General features: G+C 33.3%; 1 protein-coding gene across 3 annotated transcripts; it reads left to right on the forward strand.

Annotated features, from left to right (window-relative positions):
• Positions 1-9,149: 9,149 nt before the first annotated feature.
• LOC127738430 (uncharacterized) lies at positions 9,150-24,905 on the forward strand. 3 transcript variants are annotated; one of them, XM_052249673.1, is made up of 4 exons: positions 9,150-9,249; positions 9,490-9,562; positions 23,779-24,207; positions 24,780-24,905. In XM_052249673.1, the coding sequence occupies exons 2-4, from the start codon at positions 9,502-9,504 to the stop codon at positions 24,788-24,790; spliced, it is 501 nt and encodes a 166-aa protein (XP_052105633.1). In that variant the 5' UTR covers positions 9,150-9,249; positions 9,490-9,501; the 3' UTR covers positions 24,791-24,905. The 3 variants fall into 3 exon arrangements, with proteins under 3 accessions (XP_052105633.1, XP_052105631.1, XP_052105632.1); XM_052249671.1 differs by lacking the exons at positions 23,779-24,207; positions 24,780-24,905 and adding exons at positions 10,419-10,847; positions 11,247-11,363 and having other exon boundaries at positions 9,152-9,249; XM_052249672.1 differs by lacking the exons at positions 9,150-9,249; positions 9,490-9,562 and adding exons at positions 22,317-22,418; positions 22,666-22,738.
• Positions 24,906-26,192: the final 1,287 nt, after the last annotated feature.

Genomic DNA, 26,192 nt, shown 5'->3' on the forward strand with positions numbered 1-26,192 from the left:
GGCCTTTAGACAGTTGTTTGGGTTTTTTCGATGGTACCGTAAGACCAATGACGCATGTGAGATTTTTTATCAGATGTTTTTATGGATATTTACTTTTGTAATTTGATTTTATTTTCAGTAAATTTGAAGTAATCATTATATATTAAAAGTATCTCTTTAAAGATTCCGCATTTTGTTTCTTGTGGTGGTCTATTAACAAGCATGCTCTTTCCCTAACCCGTCTTGTATCCAGTTGGAAATCTGATCTAGATAATGTAGAACCTATGTCGGTTCAGGTTGATCTGTTCTTAAATGTGTTGTTTGCCAAGACCTCTCGGAGAAGGCCAAGGTCATCTTCTTGCTGAATATAAAAAAGAAGATGTGGTATGATTGCCAATGAGACAACTCTCCACAAGAGACCAAATGACACAGAAATTAACAACTATAGGTCACCGTACTGCCTTCAACAATGAACAAAGCCCATTCCGCACAGTCAGCTATAAAAGGCCCCGAAATGACAATGTAAAACAATTCAAACGAGAAAACTAACGGCCTAATTAATGTATAAAAAATGAACGAAAAAAAAAAATATGTAACACATAAACAAACGCCAACCACTGAATTACAGGCTCCTGACTTGGGACAGGCACATACATACAGAATGTGAAACCTGTCCTGTTTCTTTCTATTGCCACTATTCATTCTACAAAAAACCAATGGATATGATTTACTTCTTTTGAACTCGGAAAGAATACCGAGTTTGAACTAATTTGACAACATAAATTACCGGGCACCTGCCCACCAACCCCTCTTTTTAACGACCCCGAAATCATATATAAAACTGCTTAAAAAACGACAAAAACGCTGACACATGATTTTTTGGCGAAAATTTGGTTAATACTAGTGATCTAATAGAAGTTGTTATGTTATATTTGATTTAAATTGCTATTGGACAAACCTTCAATATGCCGTCATTTTACATCGCATGCTTTGCACATTTATCGTTCTATTGTGCTTTCACACTTGTGATAAAAGCTTTAAATGTAATTTTTAATTCTGGCACATTTTCTAGTTTCTGTACATATATAACTCCATTCACAAATAATTTGTTTGAAAGAAATAAAAGCCACTAGTTCTTACCTTCTTGTAGCCGCCGCCTCACACGTTGTCCTATACGTGTACTTCTCAGCGCTAAACAAAACCAATGAAGTAATACGCAGAAATTCAGGAGTTTTCCCCTGCTACAGGTACACGTACATGTACAAGTTCCTTTGCTTAACCTCTCTAATAAATCACCAAGGATACCAAGCTTAAAATCTTGTACACCAGACGTGCGTTTCGTCTACATAAGACTTATCAGCGGCGCTCAAATCAGATCAGTTAGAAGGTCGAATCGAATAAAAAACTGAAGAGCATTAAAAATAAAAAAATCCGAAAAGTTGAGCCAAAACGGCTCATATAGTCTATGCATAGGGGTAGGCAAAAATAAGTGAGTTGAATAGTTCAACATTGTATAAATAAATGATAAATAAATGTCCTTTTTATTCACTTCCGATGTATTTCGGTAACGGCTAGAAATTTGTTTGCTGATCCAGCGACATCGTTTATTATTTCGTTTATACTTAATATTTTAATACAGGAAAAAGAGCTAGAATCCATATCTAGTGTATTTCTGTCTAAACTCTTTTTCATAGTTCATTAACTTACAAAAACCCACCATGTTTTGTGCTTAGGTTTTTAGATACTATAAGCAAAATAAAAAAAAATAGGTTTGTTGATCAAATCAGTTACAGTTGTGGGTGCCCACTCCAAAGGAGATACACTGACGTTGACCTGAATTTCATGGTCGATTGACAAATTTTAAGTTTCTTGACAGTTTCGCATTTACTAAATAGGTCAACTTTAAAACATATCATATAATTTCCGTAAACACTGAGATGGGTATCGTTTGTTCGTTATCTACTAAGAACATCTATGCGAAATTTCATAAATATTTCATGTTCATTGCATAATACAATAAAAGGAAATGAATGAGATTTTCAAATGTTGTATATCAAGAGTCAAGAGTGTGCGTTTCCTGTGTTACAATGTTACAAAAGTGACATTTAAATAAATTGATTCTAATAGTAATAATAATTGGTTAAATATATATATTTTCCCAAAAAGTGAATATCTTTAGTAAATGGTATTAACTTTTATCTAATTTGTTTTAATATAAATAACGATGAATATATCTTATATTTAATGTTCCTTTGGATAATCTTTCAACTATTAAGAACTATTCTTTATTCACTCGGTTTGGTATCAAAATAACATGTGAATCCTTACAAATAACGTAATATGACTGGATCTGCCAAAATGCTTGACGTTATCTCTGTCTTTGTTACGATGATACTAGTATATTCTGGCACAATAGAAACAAATCAGAGTTTTTATGATAATCCCTTTTCTACAGTTGTGTGAATCAATGTATATTCTTAAAAAAAAACAAAAGCCTTGTTAGACTACATACAATCATAGTATCTCTCCTCGAGCAATTGTTTTGAATATTTGATCGATTCATACTTTACACCATTATTCCGCAATCTTGGTCAGATTAAAAAAATGAGAAGATGAGAATTAAACTATGTGTTTTTAAAAGAGAAGAGTCAACTTCGATGCAAATATCTTGTTTATGAAGAAGACAAATGCAACTTTGTTAAATCACACTAATTGTAACAAATAAATCCCAAAAATGTATATCAGGATTCTCATATATTTCAGATACAACATACATGTGGTTGTTATATTTTTTTCAGTTTTTTTTCCACCAAACTACGTGTAATCAAATGATAATAATCTTTGCTCTTCTCGACGACTTGTAAATTTATTCGTTTATGGCAGAATTTGAACTTACACTTCTCAAGAAGAATGACAAAGTGTTACCATTATCTTATTTTACTTCAATTACTTTATGACAGAAGAGATTACTTAGATTTTCCTGTTGAGATATATCGTTTGTTATATGTATACATGTAGCAACATTATAGGACTACATGTATATTGAGAACATATTTTCCAGTTGAAACCATGATCTACAGCTTGTGATTCCTGTTAGGATTTCACAGAAGAGGGTTGATGCTTAATCTACTGCACAAAGGGCTCTTATTGGTAAAGATAAAGCCAGCTCTTCGAAAACTTGTACAGGTGTTTTTCACTGTTACATATTATCAGTGTCATCAATGACCACATATATGTTCTATTTATAGAACCCACAAACTATCCTCCATAAATTGTTAACCAAATGTGAATTATTACTGGACTTGAACTTGTCACGAGCAACCTGATAACCTCCTCTATACCGGAACAGGAGCTGCTACCCATCCAAAGGAACTGTGTATACCCTTGTTGACTGTTGTTTGTTGTTTTATCCTCTTTTCATGTCTTGGCTCTCTATATTTGACACGATTTGATCGCCTCCTTGATATTTTTCAATGTTAATGAAATATTCCTGATAAAGGGGTTCACTCACATACTAAGTGTACTAACAAGTTAACATATCGAAATACCATTGTAGCAGGGGGAATCAATAGTAGGACATGAAGAACTCAGGAAAACCTGGGCTTAAATAATTACTAAATACGAGCGACTACTTTATGAGAGGAACAGTAGAATTTTTGTTATAATAAGATTTAAGGCTGATACAAACAAAGCCAAGCAGTAGTTTATCGATGTACAAATCTCATAAATAGATTAAGAAGACAAATCAAGGTAATAAACAAAAACTGAGGGAATCGCATGAACTACAGAAGGACCGAGACCGGGTACGTCGACAGGGTGTGTCCAAGTATAAATAAAGGCAACAGTAGTACTAGTATACCGCTGTTCAATAGTCATAGTTCGATTAAGCGAAAACAAATTCGGAGATATCCTGGAGTTTTAGGTGTCAGACCACCAATTCAAATTCCTTATCTATTCAACCAAATTTTGCAATTTTCACAGCTTTCTTAATATTTTACCTTAAGTTTAACTATATAGAAACCAGGTTATCCTGAATTGTACATGTATCACTTTTTTACATGCCAATTTTCAACCCATGTTTAAAGTCTTCTAAGAAAGAACTGACTTTCAGAAGCCAAGTACTATTGAAAATAACCCCTGGTTTTCAGGAAATCTTTAATTAGTATACTATGGAGCTCATTAATCCTCAATTTTGAACACAAACTCATAGACAAGAAAAGTTTGGTTCAAAATGGTCTAAATATATTTCTCTTTCACCAAAAGTTTCATTTCTGCAAATTTGTTGGTTTGTTTAAGTAAACAGAGTAGGGCTACTTTTACATACGTTCTAAATTGGAGGGAGTGAATTGGTGGTCTGACACCTTTAGTTGAGTTCGTTACTAATTCTTAGCTCACTTGAATAGTTAAATTATTACTATGTAAAGAATGAACATCTTCAATAAAGCGAAAGCTGATATCATTTGTTGTAAAACAGTCGGCTTCCTAATATCCACATGGGTTGTATAAGAAAAGAGAAAGATACCAAAGGGACATTCAAACTCACAAGTCGAAAATAAACTGACAACACCATGGCCAAAAAAGAAAAAAGACAAACAGACAAACAAAAGTACACAAAACACAACATAGAAAACAAAAGACTGAGCAACACGAACCCCACCAAAAACAATGGTGTCCAAACGGAACTCAAATCACCTGTTGGATAAGTCTAACGAATTCAACAAAGGTGTTATTAATAAATGACTGCAAATTTGAATGATATTTTATTCTTAGTACTTACTGTTTGAGTCAGTGATTAAAAGTTCATTGATTTATTTTTAAAAATATCAATCCTAGCGAAAAGGGGAATGGATAATATGGCTGTGATCATTGCGCTCTACTGTAAAAACGAAAGGAGGAAATTATGTTCACTCATGTTCAACTTTTCAACCAACGTTGTAACTTGTTTTAAAAACTATGCAGATTCTGCCTTTAAATTGAATCAAATATACTTTAGAGTATAAATATTCCGTTAACCTTTTTTCTTTGAATGTAAATCATAAATAAAATTGTATAATTGATTAAGAAGAAAGGAGAAAAAAGTTATATACCGAAGGGACATGCTATCTCACAAGTCGAAAATATAATGACAACGCCATGACTTAAAAAAGAAAAAGACCAACAGAAAAACAACAGTACACTCAACACAACATAGAAAACTAAAGACTGAGCAACACGAACTCCACCAAAAACTGGGGGGGGGGGGGGGGGGTGATATCAGGTGCTCCGGAAGGGTAAGCAGATCCTGCTCCAAATGTGACACCCGTCGTGTTGCTCATGTAATTACAAACCCGGTGATAAGTCTAACTCGGTAGGTCATATTCGGAGAAAAGGGGCTGGGATAGTAGCTACGACAATTGGAACATATCCGTCCTTATCTGTGAAACGGATATTCCATAACGGTCAACCAACTCGTGATGGCGTCCGTAAAATTTACGAAGGGATGATTTCAACTTCACTACTTGGAACTCTTGGTTTAAAAGCTTCATTGTGAGCAGCAACCCTCTATCAAGGAAATCATGATAGGAAATACAAGCCCTGGAATATCGTATTAGCTGGGAGATACCGGTATATACTGTATATGTAGGCGCTGCGGAATGTTGCTACATAGAAATGGAAAGTTCAAAATTGGGAAGCTGAAATCATCTCTTTTGTCGTAAATAGATATAAGAAGTACGGCCTTCAACACGGAGCCTTGGCTCACACCGAACAGCAAGCTATTTAAGTAAAGTTTGGTTTTAACCTACCCTCATTGTCAATTTCTAGATGTAAGTCAAGATATGAGGCAGACTTAGCTGTATCTGTTTTATATTTATCTCAAGTTCGATGGGATAGATGCGTTCAATATCTTCATCAAATTTTTTTTAATTATTTAGTGAGAGAAGATTATCTATATAGCGGAAAGTGAAGTTAAAGAATATTGCTAACTTCTTTTCTTTCTTCCTAAGAAGTTCCTGTATAAAGTCAGCCTCATATGAATAAAGAAGTAAGTCAGCAAGAAGAGGAGCACAGTTGGTTACCATGGGAATGCCGATTGTTTGTTGAAAAACACGTCCTCCAAACGTAACAAATATGTTGTCAATAAATAAAAATCAAGCATCTTGATAATGTCAGTTTCAGAGAATTTTTTGTTTGAATAAGAGTGATTTTTTACAAAGTACGATTTATCCCTCCCTAAGACAAGATACTTGTATCTACGTAGGACCAACTCATTCAATTTGTCTTTTAGTTTGGAATGGGGAATACTTGTGTAAAGTGTAGAAAAGTCAATTGTTTTAATACTATTGCAAGATGAAAGAATCTTAGTTTGTATGTACTCTAAAAGATCTTTGGAACTTTTCAGTATCCACATCTGATTCACGCCACCTTTTGAATATTTAGTTTCATAAGAAGTTTGAAGCCCGACTTTGATTGCTGATGAGAAATTGATGTTAATAATTTTGAAAGAGGTGTCGTGGAGCACTTAGAAGACCCATCATTATAATGTTGTTTGTAAAGACATTTATGTAGTTTATGTATCCAATACAGTGAAGGGAGATTTAGTTTTTTGGTTGAAATTCCAAAGAAACATAGAACAGGCCTATGGTTATCCAAGATGTCCTCCTTGGTAAGTGTCGTGGGTGTATATGTTGAGTTTCCAAGCGAATATCCTATACCGAATTCATTAATCAAGCAGTTTATGTAATGTGATTAATACACAAAAAACGATGTTGTTTGGAACCTATCTGCGGGGACAACAACATAATTATTTGTCATGGAGGTAGGACAGGAGTTTTGCAACATTTGGGTTTTGAAAGATTGAAGTAGCATGGGTATTCATAGACCCATGCAGTTTTTAATTCTGATTTGTATCGACGACTTCACATCCTTAATTCATTCGGAAAAAGTATATACGTCTTCTTTCTTGCGTTTAATCCATTGCCTGGCATTATCCTCTACTGAATCCATCAGTATTTTGAAGTTGTGTTTCCAATTGATGGATTTAGGCTCACGATATTTCGGACCTTAGGATAACACATTTTGCAGAGAAGTGTTATAGTCAATGTTTAGGTCACCAGTAATAACATGACCAGTCGGATTAAATATGAATGGGTAACTAGCACAGGTGCCATCAGGAGGTTTAGACTTTAAGTCGTCAATATGGAGATCCTGCAACACGTGTTTGTAATTAAATTGTTTAGTTGCAATTGGTTTGGTATAGGTTTAAGAAATAGTACAACGGCTGTAATTATGTTTTGTTTTCTTCCAGCAATAAATTAACTCATTCGTGTGCGTGTGAGTTATTTTGAATATATTTTTTTATTAAGAAAATTAAAAGGTTCATGTATAAACTTTAAGTTAAGGTTTAATGACCGACGTTAAGTTTTTGCGATTGGAAACAGATTAACTATATTTTCGTCTATAAAAAAATCGTTGCAGGTAAAGATGTCCGTCTGATAAGAATATGTTGTCTTTGTTCTCATTTGCCTCCTTTCTTGATCAGCAAGTTCTCATCTTGAGTTTAATTTTGTAATTTTAAGTTAAAGATCAACTGTATTCGATTTATTGAATTATTCAAAGTTATGCACGTCTGTCTGACAAGGTTCGTCCTTAAATTCATTCTTATGACTAATTTATCAGCCTTTAAATACGAACTTGTTTGCTTGTTTCAGTTTTACTGATACTAAAAGCCGTTTTGATCAGTACAATTATTGTAGGTTGTATATGACTGTCTGGCATGGGTCACATTTCCATTTTCATTTGCTATTTATCTATTTTAATATTACACAATTCGATTATTTTCACTTCATTTCATAGAAGAACTGCTACTACATTTTGCCTATCTAATTGTTGTAAAGGTACATCTGTCCATCAGAGGATACTTGACCTTATATTAATGTTTCATTTATTCAGATAAAATTTAGTGTCAATATCAGTTTCAACACTGATTCTATAAGTAAGACCTAAGTTATAAGATATATTTTTGTCCAAGAGGAAAGTTTGATTCGGGTATTTTGAGCTTTATCTTAGAGATATTCATTTATAATGTGGTCATACTCAATTACGCAGGCCAGACATTTGTTCATGTCCCCAAGTGTTATTGTTCTTCATTGAGATATAACATGGAATGAAGGATACTAATGGGGCAGAAATCATATGTTGAAGAAGAATTTACAACACTATGCCAGTATGACCTAAAGACGAAAAGACGGGCAACTGTTAATTAAACATTACACAGAAAACTCAAAATGGATAACACGGAGTCCATCAAAGAGGGAGTAACTGAGAAAGGAAAAAGAATCTGTTGATAAGTTTTATTTGGTCGGAATTTGTTATTTGTTTGTGAATCAAGTAAAATGTTCAAATTCTACAAGCAAGCTGGCGAGAAAAAAAAAACCCATTAAAAATCACATCCATAGTAAACTTAGTCATGTCATACAGTTTGACGCCGTTTTAAATCATCTACGTTTAATCAAATAATAATTTAGGACATGCATGCAAATGACTTAAGTTTGAATGTCCCTTTTAATCTCTTAATTTTTGTATTTTCATAAAATTCTGAATATTTTTTATGTCTGAGACCATCAGCAATCAGGCGCAAAACAAAATAAACACATATCAGTTTTAAGTTTCAAACAAGAAAAGGAGGACGGGATTCTGCTTACGAAAAATGAGACATTTCTGACTTCTTAAAAACAACAACATTATAACATAATACATGCTCATGTTATATTATCATAGTGCAAAAGATTACATCCAATCAACTGAACATAACTAAAGACAAAACTTAAAGTATATATTTCATGTCTTGAATTACTGGTCTAGTTTTTTACAAATGTAAAGATGTATAGAAAATTTACAATGCAATTGTTTAAATAAAATAAAATATGAAGATCTGTTCGCATGTAAAAATGTATTTCCATAAATGACCAAACGTTGTGAAGACATTTATGATGTAATGAAACACATTAGGTGTCAATGTCACCAGTTACAATGCAAAGGTTTTATTAGTTGTAGTTTCCGATCGACATATGTTTAACCGCAAGTTTTCATAGTGTTTTATTTCGTGAATATTAGAACAAAGGACCAGATTTAATTACTGCATCCTTATTGCTTTCTGACCACCGTGTTATAGATAATGGATGCAATTCATCAATTTTTCAACTGCGACTGACTTTGTATAAAAGGAGCGAGATGCTAAAAATCAAACCACATGCAAATCCATACCCATCTTGAATTGTCAGATATCTAGCGGTAAGTAATTTCCATATATACGTTCATGATACTAGTAAAACAAATTTTTTACATTAACAATTCTTTTTACAATTGTTTGATTAGACAACTCATTTCTTTTGAACTTTTCTTTTATTAGTCAATACTTTTACTGAGTTCTGCAAAATTTCTTAGAATTACAAAGTGTAGTTAATTTTAGTAATGTTTGAATTCAATATTATCATATATAACTATGACTTATACAGTCTTTTTCACATTCAGATTCCACCGAAAATGTTGAGTTTGATTGTTGTCGCTGCCCTCTTGGTCTGTGCATCTGCTACATTCTACAAAGGTAAATTAAAAATGTTTTCTTTGTCCAAATTAAATTGATTGATTTCAAGGGAAAGTATAAATATATCGGTAAATTATTTCGAAACACGAATACAAAAGTAAATAATCTTCGATTGTTACAACTGCTTATATGACGATTTGATTTTATATTATAATTCTTTTTAGAAAAAAAAAACATTCACCGAATACCATAAACACAAATATTAAGCAATTAAGTGTCTATTAGACCTACTTTTATGTGTACATTTGTATTTCAATGAAAGGAGAAAAATTTACCATTAATATAAAGAGTCTGACAATTTTTTTCCACAACTTTACACATTTCTAGAAAACCAAATGCTATTTTGCAATACCTACTGCTGTTTAAGACAACTTTTATACTGTATTGAAAATTTTACATATTTTCCAAAACTTTGCATCAAAGGACATTCGAGCTGTTCTGAGCTATGTTGAGTTTGATTGTTGTCGCTGCCCTCTTTCATAATTTGGTCATATGTTTAAAAATAAGTCATAGTGCTATATTTTAAAACCTCAAAATACACACATGAAGATGTGATGCTGTGAATTTAAGTGAAGATCGAGAGACTTTTTGATAGTGACCTTGGTGTGAAAAAGATTTATAGAAAATTGTTTTTTTTTCCTTTTAATTCGAATGTATGATTCATCTCAACATTATTGTAACATGCACACATGATGATCATATGATTGGTTTTTGTTGTGTGAAAGCTGTACACATTAACGTTTGCTTTTTATTGTGCCTTATTCGTGTATCGTGGTTCTCAAAATTGTTTTGCAATATGTTTCAACAATGTGTTGCACTACATTAGTACATTTATAAGGATTATATCAAATTTTAGGAAATTTTGGACCTCAGTATGGATATCAGAAAGTAGGAGGCTATGGACCAATGACCTCAAACTTTGGCATGATGGGATATGGAAATCAGTACGACATGTTCAATGGCGGTTATCAAAGTGGCGGCATTGGCGGATTTCAGAACCACGGTTTAATGGGTGGATATCAGAAAGGTGGAATCGGAGGATATTTCAAAGGTGGAAATGGTGGATATCAGAAAGGTGGAATTATAGGACAATTCAATGCAGGAAATGGTGGATATCTCAAAAGAATGATGGATTCTGGATTATATCCATCTGGGTTTGAAGGATGGAACATTCATGGCGCTGGCTTAGGTATGGGAATGCAAGGTTTCGGAAGTTATCCAAAATTTGGAAACAACGGATTCGGGAAAATGGGAGGTTCTTATGGTATCAAAGGATTTAAAAAAGGTTTGTAATTATTCATTATTTACGTGCTATATATTACTTTAAAGTTCCAAACTAAAATCAAAAAGTGTATGGATTTTTTTCTTTATGATTCATTGAAGTTGTGATAAGAACGATTAATTGGTCTCTCAAATTCGAAAATGGGAATATTCTTCGTTCTTTTAAAAATTATGTTAGTTCTTGTCATTAAAATATTGAATAATATAATCTGAACATTTAAAAAAAAGCAAAGTATTTTTGATGTCACTATGACGTTATAAACATATCGAAATAGACAAACCTGCCGAAAATAATCTTTTATATCTTTCGGATTATTCAATTGTAAAAATAATTGAATAGGATTATACTGAACAGTAACATAGAATTCATAGAAGATAAATTATTATTTTTCATATTTTGTAGGAGGTTATTAGACGAAACCAAGAATGTATGAAGACACATCAAAGTTAAAGGCCACCAAATGTTTGATAGTATACTAATTTATTCATGTTTATTTTTTATAATAAATGTTTCAATCTTTTTTTTTTAAACATCAGTTTGAAAATGAGTGACAAAAAGGGAAATTATTGTACAATTTCATGAGATCAACAAGACAGCATAAATGTTAGGACTCTTGTTACTACATGTTGTAGTTGAATACAACAAACCAAAACATAAAACTATTAAAAATAAAAAACAAAAACAAAAATAAAACAAACAAGCTAAGCAAATGTTAGTTTTAAATTTTTGTCATGGTCTACATTTAAAAAGAATATCTTTCCTTCTTTGAACAGTTACATGGATACGTGGCGATGTGCACTTAGTATTTGCTGCACTCAGCATTTGCCCTTTTGACTCGTGATTACCGGAATAACAAATAATTCCATTTCACAAATATGGTACATAGCTGTCACGTGAGATGAACAGTCTGGTCATGATACACACACACACACACAGATACAAGCAAAAACATAATGCGCAAAACCCGTTAAGAGAATGCTCACTGTTACTTAAATCCAGCTAACAAAACCTCCCCCGTTAATACCAAAATGATTCTCCACACCTACTATATTGTGCTGTACTTTGGGGAGTATATTTCTTAGAAACAGATCATGAACAGGGAAAAAAAGATCTTGTGCGATGCTCAAAGTCAGTGAGAAAACAATTTCTGTACGGAAAAATTGTAAAAAGTTTTCGTAATTATGTCAGTTTCAGAGACTATAAAAATCAGCTTTATTTGCAGTAAAGAATGAGCGTAAGTTGTACATGTCCCTCTCATAGAGTTTTTCTGACCTTAATCAATGCATGGTTCTTTGGTAAACAAGCTTGCCTAGTTTTGCAGATACTATAAATAAAAGGTCATCTATATTTTGTGTTTTTAATTATTGAAATGTGTGTTTTTTCGTCCAACAGGGTTCATTTCATCTTGACCTCATTTCATGGTTCATATAATCAACGTTGCGTTTTTGTGTTCAGGACAGATTCTTAGTTACTATTAGTTACCTGTATAAGTTGTAAAAAAAATATTGTAAGGTGTACATGTTCTTCTGATAGGGTTAGAAAGTTTTCAATTATAATCACTAAAGCAGACGACATCTTTCGATGAATGCAATCCTGTAGTCGCGCTTGTGATGGATGCAAGGGGAAGGCTAGTCATTTGTATGCTACCAAGATTAAAGTGTTAATTATTTCTTTAAAACTCTATCTTTTAAAAAGTAAAACAGGAAATAAATCCACACTTGTTATATTGTGGCATATGACCTGAATGTTCTCTTGGGCATAATTCAGTTGCTTTTTTCATAGTTCCATGGCAACGAAACAAACGTTGTTTTGTGCTAAGGTTCTCAGATACTTTAAGAAAAATGACTACATATATGTTTGGTGTATAGAATCACTATAAGGCGTGCAAATTCGTCTGACAGAGTCTCTTAAGCATTGACCGAATTGCATTGCTATTGATGAATTTCAAGTTGCCTTCAGGTAGCACGGTAGTATTTGCATTCCAGAATTTAGGTTGCTCTTTTGTGTACCCTACTTAAGTCAATGTATCTGAACAGTGTGATTGGACAAAAAATACAGTATCAACTGAAAATACTTTCCCAAACTGAGAGATGAATCAGGTGTAGAAAAATATGAAATAATTTTACATACAGATGAAAATGAATTTTTGAGAATTGTTTTTAATTTTGTATTCACTGCACGATAAAAGACCTAAAAGCACTAGTGGCCTTAGGTTTTTAAAGATAGCAAAAAAAAAAGTAAACGGTCATGATACATATTCAAATTCATTTCTGAATAGTAAAATGAAAGTACTTCAGTTAACTGTGAATGTAGAATTTTTGGCAGTGTTAGAAAGTGGTGAAAATTCTAAAAAGGCTATCATTATCCCTTATGGGCCAGGAAATACTACCGTGCCACCTTCACATGACGGCTTTAACTAGTGAATTCAAATATATTTAGAATAAAGAATCTTTGTAAGGTGCTATGGCTTGCAACAATAGATGCGTTAAAAACGTATGTTATAATTTCCGCGGACCTCAAAATCGGTATTGGCAAAATATTTTGAGAATTTCCACTGTAAAATGCAACAAGACCAAGGAATGATATTTTTAAATACTGCATTAAAATGTCAAGTGACCCGATCTTCCTTCACTCTGTTGGATACCCAAAAGGACATACTGTAAACCAACCAATTTTCGCGGATACTTTTTTTCGCGTCAAGTCCTTTCATGCCAATTTCGCGGCGATTAAATTTCGCGATTTTCAAATTAACTTGATGCAGTATTATGAGGAAAAATCCAAGTTTTACAAGTTCGCGACGATTTATATTCGCGTTAATTATCTACTCGCGAAAGTCGCGAAAATAAATCGCTCGCGAAAATAAGTTGGTTTACAGTACATTAAGACAACAGTAGTTTACCAATGTTTAAATCTGATAATACGATTTAGTGGCTTTTCAAATTACGTTATTTACTGGGTCTACCAAATGCTGGATTAAACTGCTTTCTTAGTAACTAGCATATATCAGAAATCAATAACTGGTTCCATAGTTAATGTGAAACTTCCATGTTCAAAGTGGTGTGAATCAATGTGGATTCTGCAAAATCTGTTGAAGCACCTACAACCAAAGTCCCTCTCCTCATTAAACATGTTACCTCTCATACTTTAGCAAATATTTCTCGTTTTTAGCTTAGATTTAAAAATATAATACGATAAGAATAAGAACTCCATAGAAAGGTTATTTTCAACGTAAGTATAAATAGCTTGTGTTAGGAAGGAACGCAAGATACTTTGTAAAACCAATCTGATTCTAACAGATATTTATGTGAAAAAAATTATCAAGATTCTTAAACATTTGAATGACAACATATTTGTTAACTTTGTTAAGTGCTTTTCAACAAACAGTGGCCAAAATCAAATAGGAATCACCTTTGCAACTCTTTTCAATGAATTGTTCATTTAGTCGTATATGACAAAGTTCGTACAAATGCTTCTTGAGAAGAATGTAAAAAGCTAACATCATCTTTTCACCTGACTTACCATACTAAAGATGATATCCTTTCACTGAATTATTTAAGTTTGGCGACTATGATTGTCGTGTCTATCCCATTCAACAGATATTTATAAATACCGTTAGGTTTGCTTCATACCTTGACGTACACCTAGAAATCAGTGTCGGCCTGTTGAGAACTAAACGTTTCGACGAAAGAGTTGACTGCTATTTTCTCATTATGATCTTTCATTTTTATGTAGCAACATTTAACGACACCTGCTTATATAGTATATTTCCCACAATCATATCTTCCCTTAAATTGTTCATGTCTTATCACCGATTTGGACTCATTACTGGATTCAATTTGTCAAAAGCAACACTAGGGGTGCCCTGAGAGGGGAACATGAGCTGTCTATTCATCCGCAGCATCTAAGCTTACCGTTGTTTTCCTGATGGGGCCCATCTAGCTCAATACTCTCTTTTCTGTATTGTGTTTTGTTGAATATTTTTGTATTCCTTATTTTTCTTTTAGTCATTTTCTAGTCTTCTTTGACACTACTTTGGTTCCGCCCATGAAATTTTCATACTGTTTTGTGAAAAATAAAGGAGACAATAGTTTACCGATGTTCGCAATCACTGTTATATAGACTGCTTAGTAAATGTTTTAACTTGATATGCTGAAAAGATACCGTTCTATTATTGAACTTTGAAGACTGTATATTGCCCTCTTAATGTCTTTTCATTATTTTTGTCGTTGGGTTGCTTTCTCATACACGTTTTTGTCGTTGGATTGCTTTCTCGTACACGTAGCTACATATATTTTTATGAATCAGTACTATTTCAGCCTAAACTCATATATATAGTACTGTCTAATATGGATAAATGGAGATAGTAACCCTGCGGAATTCTAATAAGATTTTTTTTTAGTTTTTTGGGGGGTTGGAGTTGCTCAATTTTATGTCTTTTGTGTGATGTTTTGTGAACTTTTGTTCTTTCTTTTTGCCCATCGAGTTGTCTTTTTTTCAAATAGTGGGTTTATTGTCCCCTTTGTATCTTCTATCCCTTTTTTAACTGAGTACTTTCTTCATGAGTCAAAAATAATATTAAATTGAAAACTCTTTGTATTTTGGCTTAAAATTCCAAATTCAGCGGAATCGGGGATAGAGCAATTATACCCTATTTCAAAGGGGAGGGGAAAAACTAGGTTCAATTTCACTTTTCAGCCGACGTTATTATTGGTGCGCGCAATATTTTTTTTCTGAATTAAAATAATCTTTAATTTTGTGCCCATTTTGTGTTCCGGCTTTTTTCTTTTAACCAATTGCTCATCCTTGATATTTTCACTAACAAACCCCGTCCTGCATTTGACCTCAAACATATCCCCCCCCCCACCCCCGGAATAAAACTAAAATTGTTACTTACTGAGGAGATGTGGATACATAATTTGGACGGACGGACGGATGCAAACCAAGATTCAGAGTAATAAAATAATTTCATGTCATGAAGCGATAACGGTAAATCTTGTGTTTGGAATGTTACACAATGTAAGAGAATATAAAATGTATATTTTATTAGGAATAAAATAAATATTTGTACCTACACGTAGATAAAAACGGGTACTTATAAGCCCATTAATAATCACACTCTGTGACTCTGTCCCAATTTGAGTTTTTATAAGGCAGAAGCTATTTTTCTGGCGTCGCCAAAAAAATATATATGCTATTTTGCCGGCTCTAGATATTAGTGGAAGCCAATATTGCCAGTAAAAACGATTTTGTTTACAGATACATGTATTTGATTCAAAGAACTGACTATTATTTAAAAAAACAAATTTAATTTGAACATTTTTGCTTCTGAAGCTAAGTGATTGATTTTATCTGATTCTAGAAGTAATTTCAACTGCATGTTTTAATTGCTATGATTTCCGCATTTTAGAAACATCCGTGATCCAAGATCCAATATTATATTGAACGTATTTGACAATCAGATGTATACAAAAATAAAATGAAATGGGAAAATCACGGTAGGTTGAAGAACCGCCTCTTAAAATCTGAGTTCCAAATTATTGTTTTGACGGCGGAGTTCTAGTCCAATTACCAAATTGCACCATTTTTTTTTGGCCTAGCTGCTGACCGAAAAATAATTAGATTTTGCATTGTAGCGTGAACAAATTTTTATGCTGTCACCTGCTTCATGTAGTTCTATTTCACATGATAGGAAAAAAATGTTGCTTTCCTTCTCATAAGAAAAAAAAAATTATCGGAGGAAGGTTCTGAAACACAATGAAAATCCCAGCCCTCCCCCCCCTCCAGATAAGAAAATGGTTGTTGCCTAATATAACCTTTTTTTCCTAATTTTTCGAAAAGTGCTTGGTTTTTTCTACATTTAAGTGACGTCACAATTAAAAACATGACGTCATTTTTGGAACTATTGGCATTGCGCTTCCAAAATGTCAGACATTTCCGAAGATTCCGAAGTTTCCGATATTGAAAGTGAAACGGATTCAGATGTTGATCTAGCTCAAGAGATCACAGAATCGGAGAGTAGCGAAGATGAAAATGTGCCGAACCAACGTCCATGGTTTAGAATCTACCCACCAGAAATAGATGAAATGCAACAGAACTTTGCCGAGAATGTTGGACTTCAAGACGCTCCTCCAAGGAATTCAAGACCTATATCTTATTTTTTCCTGTTTATGACAATGGATTTCTTAAGACAAATAGTTACAGAAACCAACAGGTACTTTCATGAACATATTTTATCGATCCATGCTTTATGTATACATCACCAAGGAATTGATAAACATAGAACATTTTCATAATTTAAAACCGGACATAAGTCGAACATTTGAGCTGCTTATTTGCTTTAAAAAAGTTATTTGGCATTTTATAAATAAGTCGGAAGTTAAGACCCCTTCCTATATTTTTTGTGGTACGAGTGTGCCACAAAACAGGGTCGCTTTTTCATGCCCTGCTGGTTAGAACAGAGTCCCTTTTTCATGTCCTGCTGGTTAGAACAGGGTCGCGTTTTCATGCCCTGCTGGTGAGAACAGGGTCTTTTTTAGACAAAGTATTTGTCTAGAACAGGATCTTACATTAATGAATTGTTTGGTGACAGGGTATAAATTTCTGAACTAGTCTAGAACATATAGGTCTCTATCTAGAACAAGGTATACATTTTCCGAGCGTGTCTAGAACAGGTATACATTTTCTGAGCGTGTCTAGAACAGGGTATTGTTTTTCAATATTTCTGTTTAGAACAGGGTATGTTTTTCAATGTTTTCTGGTTAGAACAGGGTATGATTTGGCAAGTGCTGTCGGCACAGTTATACCCGAAAGGATAGTCAGTAACTCCTCCGGGGTTAAGACAATGAGCCCCTAGACGCTCATTTTACACACATGCATGTACGAAGAGACACTACCTCATTTACATTAGAACAGTCACCATTGGCGGATCTATGATCGGCACCCCCTCATGCATTCACGCGGTTATAATCTTTACAAGAAAAAAAACATTGTGCCTTTTCATCTTTTTTCATGATGTGTTGCCTTATTTCTCAGCAAAACAATAAAAAGTAATCTTAGCGCTAGCTCTTTTTTTCGTGGAGAAAGGGTACATTTTCGTGAGAAAATTATGACCGCTTGCTTCTAAAAAACAAACAGTTTCAATGGAGAAAAAGTAACTTTCGATGGAAAACTTATAAAACCTATTTCTTTGCAGGTATGCAGCAGACTATATTGCTAGTAAAGACAGAATTCAACGATTCTCGCGCCTGCATGACTGGTTCAAAGTTGGGGTTTTAACATTGAGAGATCTGAAAGCGTTTTTAGCGGTTATTCTCAATATGGGTATCATTAAGAAACCGGTTATAACCGAATATTGGAATACAAAGTTTGCTAGCCAATCAACAAAATGGTTTAGAGACATGTTTTCAAGGAACCGGTTCCAATTGATTTTGAAGTTTTTTCATATAACTAACAATGATATGATTCCTAACCGTGATGATCCACAGTATTCCCCGACCGGAAAATTTCAATGCTTCGTTGATTTGTTTAATGCCAAATCTAAACAATATTATACACCAAATCAATCCTTAAGCATAGACGAAAGTTTAATAGGAACACGGGGCAGGTCAATAATGATTCAATATATACCCTCAAAGGCAGCGAAATTCGGTGTTAAATTATGGGTGCTTGCTGAATCAATAACGGGATACATTGTTCATCTTAATGTGTATAAAGGAAAGCGTTATGACCCAACCCCTGCCGGAATGTTACAGGGAAGTTACGTAGTAAATTCACTTTTAGACTCGTGCAATTTTTTTAATAAATACTACCACGTTGTCACAGACAGCTTTTTCACGTCACTTGATTTAGCAAAAGAACTACTGCGGAAAGGGACATTTTTGACTGGAACTTTACGTAAAAATCGTGCCATGCCAAGCTCTATAAAAAACCCGACAATAGATGAAAACGAAGCTAAGTTTTTAAGACAAGGACAGTTATTGCTATGTGCGTATAAGGAAGCTAGGCGTAGGAAACCTGTCCGTCTGTTATCCACTGCATGTAGAGCCGAACTTAATAATAACGGGAAACCAAAAATGATTGAATATTACAACACAAAAATGGGAGGAGTAGATCTAGCTGATCAGCTTGTCAGCGCATATGTCGATGATAGAAAAACTATGAAAGTATGGAAAAAAATTGTATTCAATCTACTACAAAGAATGGTAACTAATGCTTATATACTTTATAAACAAAATAGTGATGCACCACGTCTCTCGAGGTTATCATTTCTGCAAAGTATAATTGAGGATCTCGCACAAGAGCATCTTTTATCACGTCAGCAAAGACTCCCTAATCGTGAACTAAATAATGCGCGCATACGACTCCGTAAGGTCCCCGACGGAAAAGAAAAAGATTGTAGCGGTTGTTCAGACAGAAACGGGTGGAATGGGAGAAAGAGAACGAGAACTGTTTGTGTTAGATGTGGAAATGGACTTCATAAAAAATGCAAACATAATCATGTATGTGTGGAAGAACAATGAATATATCTAAAATTGTGAAATCTCTCTATTTATTCGCCATGTATATGCTAATGACTTAACCCCCCCCCCCCCCCCCCACCCACCCACACACAAAAAAAAAAACAAAAACAAAAACAGAATCTGTCTGCACTATGTGCGAAAGAAAAAAATCCAAACACCAAACTTATTGCAAAGCTGTACAAAACATTTGAGTCGTTAATAATATCATGCAAGTAAAAGAAACAAATGGACTATCGATAGACAAAAGTGTTTCTAAAGAATAGGAAATTGAATGGAAATGGGGAATGTGTCAAAAAGACAAAAACCCATCCAGCGGGACCACTTACAAGTCTTCATTGAATAGTGAGAAACAGTGAGGTAATTTTCGAGACAAACAAATAATATCTGAACCAAAAATTAGCCATAGATATAAGAAGATGTGGTATGAGTGCCAAAGAGACAACTCTCCATCCAAGTCAAAATTTATAAAAGTAAACCATTATAGGTCACAGTACGGTCTTCAACACGGAGCCTTGGCTCACACCGAACAGTAAGCTATAAAGGGTCCCAAAAAATTACTAGTGTAAAACCATTCAAACGGGAAAACCAATACGCTATTTTTGAAATGCAACGCCAAGTGGAAGTGGCAAGTGCGCTCTTAGGTGGCGGGAGATCGACGTCACAATTCTGTATTGATGACGGCGTTGGTAACGTCGCTAAAATAACATCGGCCTAAAATCGGCCCTCTGGCACTGAACGTAGTATGTACAGATCGGCCCAAAATCGGCCCTCTGGCATACAATGGGTTAAATGCATGTTTCAGTTGGCCTTTAAAATTCCCATCTGTATTCTGTGAATACTACGTTAACCTTTTTTTCTTTGAATGTCAATAAAGTATATATATTATAATAAACGAAATACACATTTACAAATGAATAAATGATTTTGGAATCTTAACTTGCAATGTACGCTTTTATAATACAGTGTGAATTATCATGTGTACCTCAAAATCGCCAGAATGAAAAATCTACAATTGATAAAACTTTGGCTAACATCGTGGCTTCTTGGTTCACATTTTCGTTGAACTGCCGAACATTACCGTCGTCACCCGAGTGAAGTTTGCCTTCCTGGCTAATCGTGCTAATAACATATTTTGTTTAGCTAAAATCTGCTAGTATGATTTCGGTTTTCACGTCGCCTGACAATGGCCCACTTAATAATGATTTTTCACTTGGAAATACGTGTAGAAATATCACATGAAGACTTTGATAGACAAACATGGCTGTGGGGCTTGGAATGTGTCTTATAAAATTTAGCATAAACATAAGTTACTTGCCTTGGTACGTTTCTAAGTTTCTCTATAAGTCATATGCCAACTATGTTTGTTTTATAGGACTATTGTACAGTGAACGTGCTAATTGATAGGAGTAAATTCATCTAGATCTTGTTTTCATTGTTATTTGACCAACGTTAAGTTTTCGTTCTTGTGTCATTTTTCCAGGAATAAAAAAAAAACAACTAAATATTTGGTCTATTTCATAATTGTTCACTTGACTTGGCCTTTGAATAGTATGATTTATTGAACAGCAAATTTTTATGTTAAGGTATATTGTAAATGCAGTTGATATAGGCAAAGGATCAATTGTATTTGATCTATTAATTCATTTTTCGTTTTTTATGTTTGTCTTACAAGGCTTCGTCTAACCTTGGTTTCAATTTTATGGCTTATTAACCACATAGTTTATTGCAAATACTTCCAACCACAGGTTAACTATATTTTGTCTAGAATAACTATAAGGTGTATATGTCAGTCTGCCAGGGGTCACTTGACCTTATCTCAATTTGATGATTTATTGATCAATGTTGTTTTTTGCGTACTTCGGTCAGTTTCCACTCATTTCATAGAGTTACTAAGTAACTACATTTGGCCTATATAATCGTAGTAGTTGATGCATCTCTGTCCAACAGGGGACATTTGACCTTCACTTCAATTTCATGTTCCACTGATTCACATAAAGTTTCGACATTGGTTTGTTTAAAAAGACCGAATTTATAAGATCGGTTTTTTTTTATCAGAGAACCCTTGTTAGTTTGATACTTTTAATTTGACCTTTATCTTATAGACATTTACATATCAGTCGCGCAGATCAGATTTTGTTTTTCGTGTTTATACTTGTAAACGTATGATACAAATGTGACAATCAAAAATAATATGTTGAAGAAAATCTAGAGAAAAATACGAAAAGACGGACAATCGTCCATAAAACAAAAAACAAAAAACTCAAGATAAAGAACCCGAACTTCATGTAAAACAGTGGTTGCTCATGACACAAAAACAATCCGTTCATTATTTTTATTCGGAAATTAGTTATAAACAAGAAAAGAAGGACGGGTTCTACGATAGATGGAACATTTTTAGAATTGTTTTGCTTATAATAAAAATAGCTTATACACGTTCATGTGTTTTAAGTTTGATATCCATTTAGTACTGGTGTATATTAACATAGTGGGTGATATATACACTTAACATAACCAAAACTAACGTTAATAATAATAATAGTGTTTATGAAATATTGTAATTTGCGTATACAACCTTTTTAATTGATATCGTTAATAACTACTACATTTTTAACCTAAGAACAAGAGTATAGATAACTGTAAAAATGCAATTGTTTGAATAAAAAAATAAACTGTTCGTTTGAAAAGGTTTCCCTCCATAAATGACCGAGTGCATCGTATTGAATGTTGGGAAGACATTTATGTTGTAATAAAACACATAAGGTGTCAATGTCACCAGTTACAATTCATAGGGTTAATTACTTGTACGTTTCCGATCACAATATACCGTTAACCACAATTTCCCGTAGCTTTCTTGTTTAGGAGTACTAGAACAAAAGACCATATTTAATTGCTGCATCCTTATTATTAGCGTTCTGACAACTGAATTATAAATGACGGGTGCTAATTCATCAAAAAAATTCATCAGCCACGATTGACCGTATATAAAAGGAGAAAGATGGTAACCGACAAACCACAAGTAAATCCAGAATCATCTTGAATTGTCAAATATCTTAGGGTAAGTAATTTCCTATGTTTCCAAGATATATGATAAAATTATTATTGGAACAAGATTTTTTCTTCTTTTATTGTTTGAAAAGAAAACTCTCATCTTTTTAACTGTTTTTTCCAATCTTTTATCAGGCTATAGTTTTTTCAAAGCTCTTCCAATTCTTTAAAATTTGGCAGTGTATTTTTTTAAGTAATGCTTGAATCGAATATATGGCCATCATATATAGCTACTAGTATTCAATTTCGCATTTCAGATAAAGACGAAAATGTTGAGTTCGGTTGTAGTCGCTACTCTCCTAGCCTGTGTCTCTGCTACATTCTACAAAGGTAAATTAAAAACTACATGCTTTGTCAAAATCATAATTGTTTTATCTCAGAGATAATATAGATTCATGGGTTAAAATATGTCGTAATTGAAATACATACAGTAAATATTCTTCGATTGCAAAACGCGGATTCTATTTATATTTGCTTTATATCTAAATGGAATATTAACCTATATTATGAGTACAAAATGATAGTGAGAAAAAATATATGGCAATCAGTTCTGTATTGGATTTATTTTGTTTTTGTTTTGTTTAAATCTGAGACACTTTTAGAAGTTAAAAGAGGTTGTACCTATTTCCCCTACAATTGTCCCACTCACATTTAAATTCAGAAACTTTTCAAAACATAATGAAATTTGAATATTAAAGAGTTTATAAAATATACTTATTTTTTTCTCAACAATTTTTTGCATTTTCTGAAAATCAAATGATAGTCAGCGCTACATATTGCTGTTTGAGACATTTATGATACAAATTAGAATATTGCAAAGTTCACATGATTTCTGTATAAGAGCTACTTATTCAGGGTGAAGAAAATCATGATACAATGTTTTTGTAAAATTTTGCATCGAAAAATATGTTTAACCTATCAAAGTCGATACAAAGCTTTACTTTTGACAGGACTTTGGTTTTGGTTAAGAATATCAATTTATATAATTTTTAGGGTTAAAAACTCAAATGTGCCAATATCTATCACAACTGAAATTTACAACTTGTTTTTGAACCCAGGTAATGAATTGTGATACTGTGATTTTTTTGGGTAAAAATAGAAAGTCTTTTTTGAAATGTTGTGAAACAAATTCAGGGAAAATTTCACTTACCACCATTTTCTTTCAATTCGAAACTTTGTCTCAAGCACCTGATAATCATTTGATTGGCGATTGCTGTTTCGATGCTGTCACCTACCCTCCCCCTTAACGTACGTCCTGTTTCTGGACTTGTTCGTGCATCCTGGTTCCCCGTAGTGTAATACAAAGCCGTTTTAAATATATGTTAATATATATACTTTAGAACATTTATAACGATTACTTAAAATTGTAGGAGGTTTTGGACCTCAGTCTGGATATCAGAAATTCGGAGGGTATGGACCAATGAACTCCAACATTGGCATGATGGGATATGGAAATCAGTACGACATGTTCAATGGTAGATATCCAAGTGGCGGAATTGGCGGATTTCAGAACCGCGGTGTAATGGGTGGATACCAGAAAGGTGGAATCGGAGGATATTTCAAAGGTGGAAATGGTGGATATCAGAAAGGTGGAATTATAGGACATTTCAATGCAGTAAATGGTGGATATCTTAAAGGAATGATGGATTCTGGATTATATCCATCTGGGTTTGAAGGATGGAACAATCATGGCGCTGTTTTAGGAATGGGGATGGAAGGTTTCGGAAGTTATCCAATATTTGGAAACAACGGATTCGGAAAAATTGGAGGTGCATATGGTATCAAAGGATTTAAGAAAGGTTTGTTATTCTTCATTATTTACATCTTAATTATTAACTAAAAAATAAATATTATTAGACAAATAGACTGTACATAAAATTAATAATTTATTTGTGTCGAGCTTGTAGAACGAGACATAGCGATACTACATTCCGTCGGCGTCGTCATCATTTAGGGTTAGTCTGTTGTTTAAGTTTTTTTAGACATCAATACTTCGTCAATTTTCCTTTTATGAAACTTGAACAGAAGCTTTTTCATGATCAAAAGACCGTATCCATGCAGAGCATAATTTGGATTTTTTTTATTTTTCCTTATTTTCGGATGAATATCTTAGTTATTTTTTTCATCTAGATACAGTCTGGGGTTAAATTTAAAATTTGTTCGAAACTTCATAGAATTATATGAAGTTTTGATGGAAACTTTTGATGATTAAGAAATAACATTACATCTGAATCAAATTTTAAAGTATATTTTTATCGTTTTTGAGTCATTTTCAAAAATAATGGACTACGATGAAAATAGTGTATATAATTCTAATAACAGTTATACAGAATACATCTTATGATTAATTCTCCTTTTTTGTTAATTGCAGGAAGCTATTAAATGAAACACGAGAAAGGATGAAGACACACCGAGACTGAAGACAACAGAATATTCGAGAAAATACTCAATTATTTATGTTTATTTTTTATAATAAATATTTTGATCTCATTTAAAAGTTTAGTTAGAAAATTAGAAAATAATTGTAAACAAAGTAACTGATTTCACAAGTTCCGCAGATCCGCATGAAAGACTACATGTCAGTACCCTTCTATAAAGTAGAAAAACTATGAGCAGAGATAAAAAAAAATCACATCCCGCTTCCCAATATGGGAATATTCATTTTTCTCCTGCGTTACCACCCCTTCACCTTTTCCACTTTATTCGGATAAAAAAATTACAATGACATTATATAAATAAGAAAGACCTAAGTAAGTTCCATTGTAAGGTAATTGTTTAAGGAGGATTATCGGATAAAAGATGTCTTCTCTTTTTATGAAAATAGCAAAGTCTATGTTTTGCTATGGTTAATCCAAAAATTCCTTTTTATCTAAATAGAATTGGAGGTCCACAATGCCATACGATACCGATGATGTTTGAAAGTTTAAAATGAAATCCAGTCTCAATGTAAGGAAGAGTTGCGAACACAAAGTTCGACGGACGGACGAAGAACAAACGCACTGACTATTAAACACAACGATGACTGGACACAGTAAAAAGTCAAATTATACGAAAGTTGAAAGGGGTTTATATATATTATTAGTGGCCGCTGTTGATAAACTAGCAATTGATAGTAAACAAGTAACGCATTTTATTTTTAATATACTTGTGTAAGTCTTACACAGAAAAACACGAAAATAAGTGTAATTTTCAGAAAAACAAACACAAGAATAACGGATATTATAATTAAGGGAGAGGACAAGGATTTTAGAATTAAGGGAGAGGACAAAAAAAATTGAAGAATTTATTCTCTCCCGAATATTCGGAGTACAAAACTTGTGCTCGACATACCAAATCCTGCATTGCGGTCATAAAATTTTGGAGTACGATTATCGTACTCCGACTCAGAATTCAACAAATCAAAAGGCTGGATTTTGTGTTTCGAACAAACATTTTGTACTCGTAGCCCCAGTAAATTGATTGGTTTATTTCTGAGTCTGAGTATGATAAGTATTATACTTGTGTAAGTCTAACACAGAAAAACACATAAATAATTGTAATTATAATAAAACAAAAAAATGTACGGATTTTTTAAAAAAAGGTGAGGGCCAACAAAAATTGTCCTGTCCAAAGTACCTGTGGAAATGATTACATCGGCTTACACCAAGATCCATTATCTATTTAAATTGTTTAGATATAGTTTGCATGGCCTGTCAGAAGTAATCCTCTTGTTTTTGTTTTCTTTTATATTCAACCCACATTTACTTGCAATTCAAATAACGACAGATGAAAGAAACTGATCAAT

The sequence above is a fragment of the Mytilus californianus genome, unplaced genomic scaffold, assembly GCF_021869535.1.
Source record: "Mytilus californianus isolate M0D057914Y unplaced genomic scaffold, xbMytCali1.0.p SCAF_4, whole genome shotgun sequence".
Classification (NCBI taxonomy): Eukaryota; Metazoa; Mollusca; class Bivalvia; order Mytilida; family Mytilidae; genus Mytilus; species Mytilus californianus.